The sequence below is a fragment of the Balaenoptera ricei genome, chromosome 4 (genome assembly GCF_028023285.1).
Source record: "Balaenoptera ricei isolate mBalRic1 chromosome 4, mBalRic1.hap2, whole genome shotgun sequence".
Lineage (NCBI taxonomy): Eukaryota > Metazoa > Chordata > Mammalia > Artiodactyla > Balaenopteridae > Balaenoptera > Balaenoptera ricei.
The window spans coordinates 113,775,392-113,785,742 of NC_082642.1; the positions used below are offsets into that span (position 1 = coordinate 113,775,392).

Here is a 10,351-nt window from a genome sequence, read left to right on the forward strand (position 1 = left end):
CATGGTGAGTTATGGAAGGCAAGAAAGTACACAATTGTAGAGAACTAGAATTTTGACCTTTAACAAAAGAGCACAGATATAAATCTTCCCTCCCGGGACTTTATATAGATATCACTTACAACTCAAGTACAACTCAGTAATTTTCTCATAATTTACATCAGACTTACTCACAAAAATGATTAGAGATACAGATGTATTCAGATTATTACTGATGCCAACATGCTTTCATCTGGGATCAAGGGGGAAATAGGAAAGGGACACATAAAACCAAAGCTTCCTAGAGCATAAAGCAATATAATTTATCACTTTATCTTTTTTTCCATTCATTTAAAATTTCAGCAAACTTTTTCTAAGCATCTACCACGTAAAACATACTGTGCTATGCCCCTGTGAAGGAAGCAAAGATTCTTATGTTCATTCAATAAACATTAATTGGGCAACTACAGGATGTCAGGCATAGTTATAGGTGCTTGGGATACAATAGTGAGAGACAGACAATAAACAATACATATAATAAACTGTTAATTTATATAGTAAGTTGGAAGGTGATAAGTACTATGGAAAAAATGGAAATTACAGTAAGGTAATAAGAATCAGGAGTGCAGGGCTGGGGTGAGCAGACAGGATGAAGTATGAAATAGGATGGCTAGTGTAGGCCTGATTAGGTGATGGCTGAGCCAAACAGGACCTGAAGGCAGCAGGGGAGTTAGCTGAGTGGATGTCAGGTACAGAGAAGAAGAGAATGCCTGACTTGTTTGAGGAATGAGGAGGCCGGTGTGGTCAGAGAGGGGGTGGGGAAGAGAATGGAGAGAGGAGGTTAGGAGGAGGTAAGAAGCCAGATCACATAGGCCTTGTAAGGACTTAGGCTTTTTCACTGAGTAGAAAGAGAAGCCATTGCAGGGATTTTTGAGCAAAGGAATAACATGATATGACTTATAATTTAAAACGTTCACTCTGGCTGCTCTATTGAGACATGGATACAACAGGGAGACCTGATAGGAGGCTACTGTAGAAATCCAGGTGAGATGTGAGGGTGGCATGGAGCTGGGTAGTAGCAGCAGAGGTGGGCAGAGGTGAGCAGACTCTGGATATATTTTGAAGGTAGAACCAATAGGATGGATTGGATGCAAGGTGTGAAAGAACGAAAGGAGTCAGGAATGACCCCTGGGCTTTTAGCCTGAGCACCAGAAGGACAGAGTTCTTTTCAACTGAGATTGTCTGTGGGTGGAATAGGGTTTTTTGGGGGATGGGCGTAGAGTAAGTAAGGGGAAGAAGTGGATATTAGTTCAGTTTTAGAAACATTGAGCTGAGATAGAAAACAGAGCATTGGTAATCGATAGCATTTAAACCTAGGAGGTAGATGATGTTTCCAAGGAGGTGAGTGCATACGGAGAGGAGATGAAGACTGAAGGCCATGACTAAAGCCCTGCAGATCTCCACATAAAGAGTTTGGGGAAAATAGGAGGAACAGCAAAGGAACCAAAGAAGGGCAGTCAGGGGACTTCCCTGGTGGCGCAGTGGTTAAGAATCCGCCTGCCAGTGCAGGGGACGTGGGTTCGAGCCCTGGTCCGGGAAGATCCCACATGCCACGGAGCAACTAAGCCCATGTACCACAACTACTGAGCCTGTGCGCTAGAGCCCACAAGCCACAACTACTGAGCCCACGTGCCACAACTACTGAAGCACACACGCCTAGAGCCCGTGCTCTGCAACAAGAGAAGCCCCCACTCGCCACAGCTAGAGAAAGCCCGTGAGCAGCAACGAAGACCCAACGCAGCCAAAAATAAATAAATTAAAAAAAAAAAAGAAGGGCAGCCAGAGAGCAAGGGGGAAAACCAAGAGAGTAAGGTCTCCTGGAAGCCAAGAGAAGAAAGCATGTCAAGGACGAGGGAGTGATTGCCTGTGTCCAGTGGGTGACAAAGCACTGAGGACGGAGCACTGGATTTATCCACAAGGAAGTCATTGGTAACCCCGCAATGTCACTGAGTGTTAGGGCCATGGGTGGGTCTTTGTGAGTGAGAAGAGAGGAACTGGAAATACCCAAGAGAGATGACTCCTCTGAGGAGTTTCCCTGCTAATGGGAGGAAAGAAATAGGCAGATAGCGGGCAGGGAAATTTGGGAGAATAGAAGAGTACTTCGTTTTTGTTTTCTAAAAGATAGGTCAAATAATATGTTTGTGTGCTGACGGGAATGATCCAGTAGAGAGAAAATTTGATGATATAGAGAGGTGACAACTGCTGAGTTAAGCCCTTATAAAGGCAAGAAAGGCTGGCATCTATCACACAAGAGGAGAGGTGAGCCTTCAGATGGGAGCATGGGTGGTTCACCTGTGGTAACAGGTGGGAAGGTTGAGTATGTAGTGCAGATACGTCTGGATGTGTAGTTGTGTGGTGTGGCATGTAAAGCATGGTCCCTTTCCTCAGGGAGGTTCCTGTGAATAGAGGAAATGAGTCTACAGGATATTATATGGGCGATTGTAAGTCCATAAGAAGAGTTGAAACAGCCTTCTCAGGATACAAATGTGGGCATATTCTTGCTGGAGACATGAGTGGAAAGGAGGCTCAAGGAAGTGTTTGGATATTAGTGGCTTAAAACAAGTGAGATCTTACAGGTGGGAGTGAGAGGGGAGACTTTCTAGGCAAAAGAACAGCAGGAACATAAAGAGTTGCATCATGGAAAAGCAAGTTGGTCAGTTTGGCAGGAGTACAAGGTCTCCTGCAAGGATAAAGATGAAAAAAGGTGGCTGGGCCTCAGGTATTGAAAAGTAATCTGAAAGAGGGCACATTTTGGGGGACAGGGTGTGGTCTACTGATTTGGCAAATAACAACTGGCTAAAAGTAGGAGAAGCCAAAGGCTAGATGTGCAGTTAAGGTGGCTGTGATACTAGATCAGGAGGGACTGAACTGGGGCAACGCCAAGAAAATGGAGTGAGAAAGTGGTTGGGAGAGACAGGGATTGCAGAACAGTAGCCACACATCAGAGGTCTGGATGAGAAAGGAGTGGGCGGGGTAAAGTCAAGGAGGAAAATTTTGAGTCTTGGTGATGGGATCTTTCCCAGAAAGGGAAGTAAGGAGGGTTTTTCAGGAGATGACGATGAGTCTGGTATGGGGAGGAAACAGGGCCTTGAGGATGGGATGTTCAGTGACAAGCTCAAGAGAAGGCCTGCCTGCACATGAAACATCCCATGCAGAGTCATCTATGCAGGGGAAGAAGGGGAGACGGGTCAGGTTAGGGAGGAGGTGCTACGGGAGGAGAGGTGCGGAGTCCAGAGGACAGGACAGGACCTTTGAAAAGTTTCAGGAAATACATTTTCTTTTTTTATAAATTTATTTATTTGGCAGCATTGTGACTTTGTTGCTGTGCGGGCTTTCTCTAGTTGCAGCGAGCGGGGGTTACTCTTTGTTGCGGTGCATGGGCTTCTCATTGCTGTGGCTTCTCTTGTTGCGGAGCATGGGCTCTAGGCTCGCGGGCTTCAGTAGTTGTGGCTCATGGGCTCTACAGCACAGGCTCAGTAGTTGTGGCACACGGGCTTAGTTGCTCCGCGGCATGTGGGATTTTCCCGGACCAGGGCTCAAACCCGTGTCCCCTGCATTGGCAGGAGGATTCTTAACCACTGCGCCACCAGGGAAGTCTCGAAATACATTTTCATTTCATTGAGTCTTTGCTACCTAGTAAGACTGTGGTGGCCCTGAAAAGGTGCCTCTTGATCTCCTACTGCAGGGAGCGTAATCGAGGGGTGGACGCGGCTGCTGTGCTCTGAGGTCATCCTATGTTTGCACCAAGGCCATGCTTCCCGTTGCTGCTCCCAGACAACGGCTCAGCAATAGGGATACTGAGGCAAGGACTCTCTGTTGGGCTTGCTGAAACTTTCTTAAGAATACTCTGGGGGCTTCCCTGGTGGCGCAGTGGTTGAGAATCTGCCTGCCAATGCAGGGGACACGGGTTCGAGCCCTGGTCTGGGAAGATCCCACATGCCACGGAGCAACTGGGCCCGTGAGCCACAATTACTGAGCCTGCGCGTCTGGAGCCTGTGCCCCGCAACAAGAGAGGCCGCGATGGTGAGAGGTCCGCGCACCGCGATGAAGAGTGGTCCCCACTTGCCGCAACTAGAGAAAGCCCTCGCACACAAACGAAGACTCAACACAGTCATAAATAAATAAAATAAATAAAAGAACGTGAATTTCTTAAAAAAAAAAAAAAAGCAGCTAGACAGGAGAAAAGCTTTAGAAAACAAATTGCTTCTTTTAAAAAAAAAAAAAAAAAAGAATACTCTGCAGTCTAAGACCTGTCTTCCCTCCTCCCTCCCCTCCTCCCCATCTCTCTACCCTCCTCTCCCTCTGTCCCTCCTTCCTTCCTACTCTGCTTCCCTCTCCTTCCCAGGGGTCAGAGCTGTGTTGTGGTCTGACAGCTCTCCCAGCCTCCTCCAGCTTCCTCCATATTTTCCCTCGCAGGCAGTTCCCCCAGTAAATCTCTGGCATGTCTAATCCTGTCTTGGCATCTGCTTCTCAGAGGACCTGGACTAACATGAGACTTTAATCAGCCCAAAAGCAGGGATGTCTCTTAATATTTCTGTGGCATTTCTCACAGTGCCTGACAGCCAGGCCAAGAGTCGCCTTAGGGATTAGGCAACTGCACGTGTAGAATGACTAGGAGGGGAGGACGCAAGGAGAGTCCCAGGTGTGTGACCTTTGACACTAACTCACTGTGTGACCTTGGCCAAGTCACTTAACCTCTCAACCCATTAACCTTCTCACTGTAAAATGAGTGGTTAGATTCAGTGATTTCTATGGTCCCCTCCTGTGTTGACATTTGGCATAGAACCTGTTTGATTGATGTTAAGAATTGTTACAAAGTTGGGTGGGTAAAGAATCTGGAAATTTAGACACAAGGAGAAGAATGAAATTCCAAAGAAAAAAAAGGGGGTGGCGGGGGGAGAGTCGCACATGAGCTCAATACTTTATAAGATCCCTGCCCCCCCCATTCCCACCCTGCGTTATTTCTTGTATTTTCAGTTTTGGAAAGCATTTGGTGGAGATCATGAATTTACTGCCACATGTTAAATAGGAGTAGAGCAGCGTATAGCCAATTGAAGGCTCTTGAATCTCACTTACCTTCATTGTCTCTGGAAGGAAAAAGGGAACAGAGCAGTTGCATTCTTTGTCAAAATTAGCAGCATTTTCCCGCAGTTTTGCACAATTTGCACATTTTTCTGTGTAATTAATCTGTCAGGCAGGGAAAATAATAATTATTAATTAAAAAGGGATGTGAGTACATATCTTAAAATTAAAGTCCTGAGTCCATCAAAGTCTCCAAGCTTTCTAGGTCAAGGGCGCGCTATCTGGGACATGAACCAAGGGCAGCTCTGCGGATGTGTGGGACGAGTGGGTCTCCTTACAGCCTTTCATTTGGGGACCCAGCTGCATTTTGCCACTTACCTGGAGTTCAGGGTTTCTACTACATATTTATGTAACCTGCTGTGATGAAGCCTTATGCCTCCATCATAAAAAGTTACCATTAGGAAAATATTAGTCAGTGACTCATGAGAACTGGGCCTGCAGCCTGAGTCTAATCAGCGTTATGGGAAAGTCACTTCACTGTTTTTCCATTTTATTGTATGGAAAATATTTATACTAGTGAATTATTCTACATGGTATCTAGAGGAAGTTATTAAAAATGACCAAACATAGAAAAAAGAAGTGTTTCCAAAATGTAGAGTTATCGATGTATGTGAAGCAATTGTTTTTAAAATGTTGTGATATTGTTTTTTAAAAGTTAAATTCTGTGCAAAATGGTATAAGTGGACTCTTTAAAAAAGGATAGTGTGTCCCGAATGGGCAAATCCTGTGAGCTCTGGCTCAAGGACTCAGTTATGTGAAGATGGAACTGGAAGGAGAGTGGGGAAGGGGGGCTCCGAGAGAGGCCACGAGGCTGTGCGTTTCCCTTCTGCTCCAGGAAACGCTCATCCCAGGCTCCCAGGGCTGGCTGTGAGGTGCTGCTGGTCGCTTCTGCTTTTTCCTCACTGTGTTGAGGAGTCATTAGAAACGTCTGGGAATGGGAAAGGAACAGGGAAGCAAGGGACTGGCTTTCTCTTCGGTAAATTGCCAATGGGATTTTAGATTCTTTGGGAGAGAAGAGTAACAAGAAAGAAAGAAGGAATTTTGAATGCTTGCAAAGTCACTGGGTGTTTGGAAGTCAAAGAGGTAAAGTGTGAATACTAAATTAAAGATTAGCCAAAAGGCTACTTAATTGTACTTAGATGCTTATATTTACTTAAATCATTCTTTAAGTATGCAGCAAGACTTGAACTATTATTTTTAAAAATACTGATGCCTTTTCTGTTAGTGACACTGCATTCTAATTTTTAAAAAGCATTAAAGAACAGGGCTGTATCTAACTGAGACCTATCAACAGTACACTGAACTGTGACTGAGGAAACGGGTGCTAGTTCAGCCAGTCTCTGATCCTGAGTTAAATACTTAACTTCCAGGGCCCACATTTTGTTCATCAGCATCATTTTGGCTAGCAATTAATTGATTTGTGAGGTCATTTTAGTAGTATACACACTACTCCATGGATTCTTGAGAGAGTTCTATCAACGCCGAATTAGGAAATAATGTCTTTCATGATCAAGTAATTTTTGAGTAGATGATATCCAAGGTGCTTTCTAGCTCTAAACATTTTACAAGGGAAACATGTCTTTGATCTACTGTCTACTTTTGCTGCTCAAACCTATAGCTCTAAAATGACAGCAAAGATCATAGTCTGGTCCTCACAGAATTTTGGAAAGGCAGGAATTATCATTCTTGCTTAAAGTAAATTGCAAAAAGGGCACTTTCTCGTTGTGCCCCAGGGCTAAGTGAGAAGAGGAAAGCCAGCTCAGACCTCTTCTACTAGGTGTGTGTTGACCACACTGGCCTGGGATACACACTTCATCTTACCACCCATTACAACAAAACACTTCCATGTGCAAAAGAGGATCACCCTCTATGGGTGGTTTCTGATTTTCCTGTATAAAAGCAAAGTGTTAGAAACAGTCCTATCTGAAGTGGCTTAAAAGAAAAGTCAATTGGAAAATCCCCTTAACATCATGATAAAATCATTCTGTTGAAAGTTGTTTGCAGAGTGGCCTTGGCCAACCATGGAGTGAGGTTCTCCTCACATCGCTAAGGTGACACCATTCAGCAACTGCTGTCTCTTAATGGAGGCTGCACTTCATAGAGGGTGGGGATGGGTGCCCAGAAGGGAGGAAGCTGGAAAGACATGGGAAGGGGAGGGGAAGAACCAGAAATGGGTTGGTGAAGGAGAAAATAGAACAGTAAACAGGATGAACTTTATGGCAATGAATATCAACCTTGTAAGCCAATTACTTTGCTATCGCCTTCAACAAGGCAAGTTTACTTCCCTCCTGCCATTTTGCCTTTGTCACTTGGTGGCGCCTGGTGGTTTACATTACCACACTGGAGGACTCAAGAGGACTTAGGGGCACCTGCCAGGAGCTGGGGGGTGGGGTACAGAAAATTTCAGTGGAAAGGCAAGAGAGCAGTATGTGTTGGTAGGAGGAGTGGGACCTGAAATGCAATTTTCTTCTTTGAAGTCATTGCTATTTGCCGTAATCCGTTCTTTCAGTAAGTGTGTGCCTAGTATGCACTGGTGACGTGCAAGGAAGGGGTTGTGGATGTGGCAAACAAGCCAGCCGTGGCTGAGCTCTCCATTCTTCGCACACACTACCTTACTTACTCTATCATTAGCTCATTGAGGATGGAGTTCAACTCTTACAAACCTTACTCATCTACACACCCAGAAGAACTCTGAGTACCTTCAGACACTCATGAACGTTAAATCAGGGTTGACAGACTTGGCCTTCATGGTAATTTTGCCACTAGCCTATGTGGGGAGAGGGAATAGATGAGCTTTCCATGGCTGCCTTCAGAGTGGAGGTCATACGGTCTGGGATGTCGCATAACCTGCTCAGAGCTGATTTGCATGAAACATTTACTTAATTTATTAGACCAAATGTGGGCATGGCCTCAGACCAGATCTGAGCTCCCCCTCCTCAGACCAGCTACTGGGCTTCTCATCCTCCAACAGCTTGCTGTCAAATCGGCAAAAGGCTTGTAACTGAGGGGTTCACTGCTCAACTTCCGCTTTTCTCACTCTGAGTAGAACTTGGTTTATTTTGCTAAGTATCCTTTAGAGGCCAGAAAGATTTGTGTTCTTGCCTTTCCTGGATTAAAGCGATGATCTCAGATGGAATTTATTTGCAAAGGGAAAGACACAATGCTTGAAAGTGGGGCAAAATTGAAGACCTATATCTTTGGCTCTTCGCTCTTTTTATCAATATGATTCACGGGTCCCTGGCAGTCATTTGGTCTTGCCTCTCCTCCTGCCTCCACCAGTCACTTGCTCAGTACTCTGACAGCATAAAAAGCTCCTGACTTTGCCAGGCCCCTGTAAACAAATGTGGCTGAACTGACCAGTGTGAGAGTGATTGTCCTCCAGAGGGAGAAGGGATGAACAAAGCCACCACATAGAGGCTCTTTCACCATCTGCACCTGCCAGCTGAAAAAGGGATGCTCCAGTCTCATCCACTTCCCTGTCGAGGGGCTGGGTTTTCAAACTGACCACTCTTTATAGTCCCAAAGCTGAAAATTCTTAGAAATTGCAGCAAAAAAGTCAGATGGGACACACCTCTACTTCCTTGATGGTCTTTGCAGACAACAGAAGGATGACACCCACTCCAAGGCAGAACACGCCTGTGGCAAAAAAGCCGGAGAGGATTTTGTTGGCTGAGAGCTGTAGCCGGTAGGCGGGCAACTGCTGCTGCTTCACGGCACTGTTGTCTGGCAATCCGGACTGGCAGTCCTGGGATATCCTCTTCATGGTGGTTCTGCGGGTGACCCAGATATACTTCTGAGACATTTATAACATTACTGCTCAGCGTAATACCACATAATGGTAATACTGAGAATTACGTGACTCTTCCTTTGTACTCGCGAAGTCTTTCTGTTCCTGGAATTATTTCTTAACCAGACCCGATATTCAGCAGCAGCACAGCTCCCTTCGATCAGCCATTGTTGGGTATATTTTACTTAGGCTCAAAAAGCTTGTTGTGCTAACTGCCATGCCTAGGAGGAACAGTCCCCAGCAGGTCTGTATAAACCAACATCTGGCAACACTGGGAAGCAGTTACAACAGGCTATTTCTGGGACATGGTGGCTAATTCGAGGCAACCCTTCCTGAAAGGGGGAAAACGGATTTATCCTTGAGAACTTGCCCAAATCCTTCAAGATTAATACAAATAATAGAAGTGAGTGCTGTCAGCTTTTCCCAAATGTGGCTGTCCCTTAACGTGAACATAAACTAAGTTGGGAAAATGCTCTCAGATTACAGCTAACTTTGCTCTTTGTGATAATGAGGAAGGGAGAAGCAAACAGGGATTGCAGAACACAGAAGACTAATCTCAGTAGTTTCCAATTTTTTCATCCATAAGAAAGGCTCTGGCAGAAAGTGTAGATGAAAAACATCTCCTAACCTTTCCTCAAGCACGCGCTTTGAAGTAGCCCAAATGATGCAAGAGAAAGGGAGAGCAAAATAGATAATCATTTAAATGTTCAATATTGCAATATGGTATTATTGTTTTTTTTTCACTTATTTGAAATCCACTAACATCATTTTCATTACGCTATTAATAATTACTTCCTCTTCAAGATGCATTTAAGATGTAGAATTAGGATTTAAAAAAAATTAGGTAGCATGTGAGCTTCTAATTTTCCTTTTTTAATTAACATTCGGCAGAGAAGCCATGTTGGACTATTTTTGTGTTAAAGAAGACAATGACTTTGGCAAATCTACCTAGTTTAAAAGAATACAAAACAAATGCAATTACTTACACTGGGAGGTTTCCAATTCAGAGTCAAAGCTTTCCCTTGCAAAACTGGAAAAAAAGCAGAACACCAATGGGGACTTTTCAGCGAGCCATTTGAATCTGGCTTGGAGGTGGTGACGAGTATGGCTGTTGGTATCAGACAGATCTGTGTGAGAAGACGGCAGTGAACACTCCTAGTTCACATCTACTATTTGTTTTACTAAATAAACATGGTCAAGAACTTGAGTTTAAAAGGCAGTAACAGCCTGTGAGATTAGATTATGTGTGCAGAGTTGGCCTACAAAATATCGGGTATGTTTGCAATCTAGGTTCTTGTTCCAACATTCGGCGTGATTATAGTACATATGTAACACCTACCAGAAGGGTCATGACAGTAACAAATCAAGAACAGTATTTCTTAGGCTTTTTATAAAACAACAAAACCAACCTAACCAAAATCCCAAACTAAAAGATGCTTCACAGGA

At 44.5% G+C, this 10,351-nt stretch overlaps 1 protein-coding gene across 1 annotated transcript in view; it reads right to left on the reverse strand.

Annotated features, from left to right (window-relative positions):
- Positions 1-9,927, reverse strand: part of LOC132365472 (cell cycle control protein 50C-like) — a 30,684-nt gene extending 20,757 nt beyond the window's left edge. The window contains exons 1-3 of the mRNA XM_059922200.1: positions 9,892-9,927; positions 8,690-8,888; positions 5,113-5,223 (exon numbers count right to left, since the gene is read on the reverse strand). Coding sequence (XP_059778183.1) covers positions 5,113-5,223; positions 8,690-8,881 — 303 coding nt within the window. The 5' untranslated portion in view covers positions 8,882-8,888; positions 9,892-9,927. The remainder of the gene's footprint in view (positions 1-5,112; positions 5,224-8,689; positions 8,889-9,891) is intronic.
- Positions 9,928-10,351: the final 424 nt, after the last annotated feature.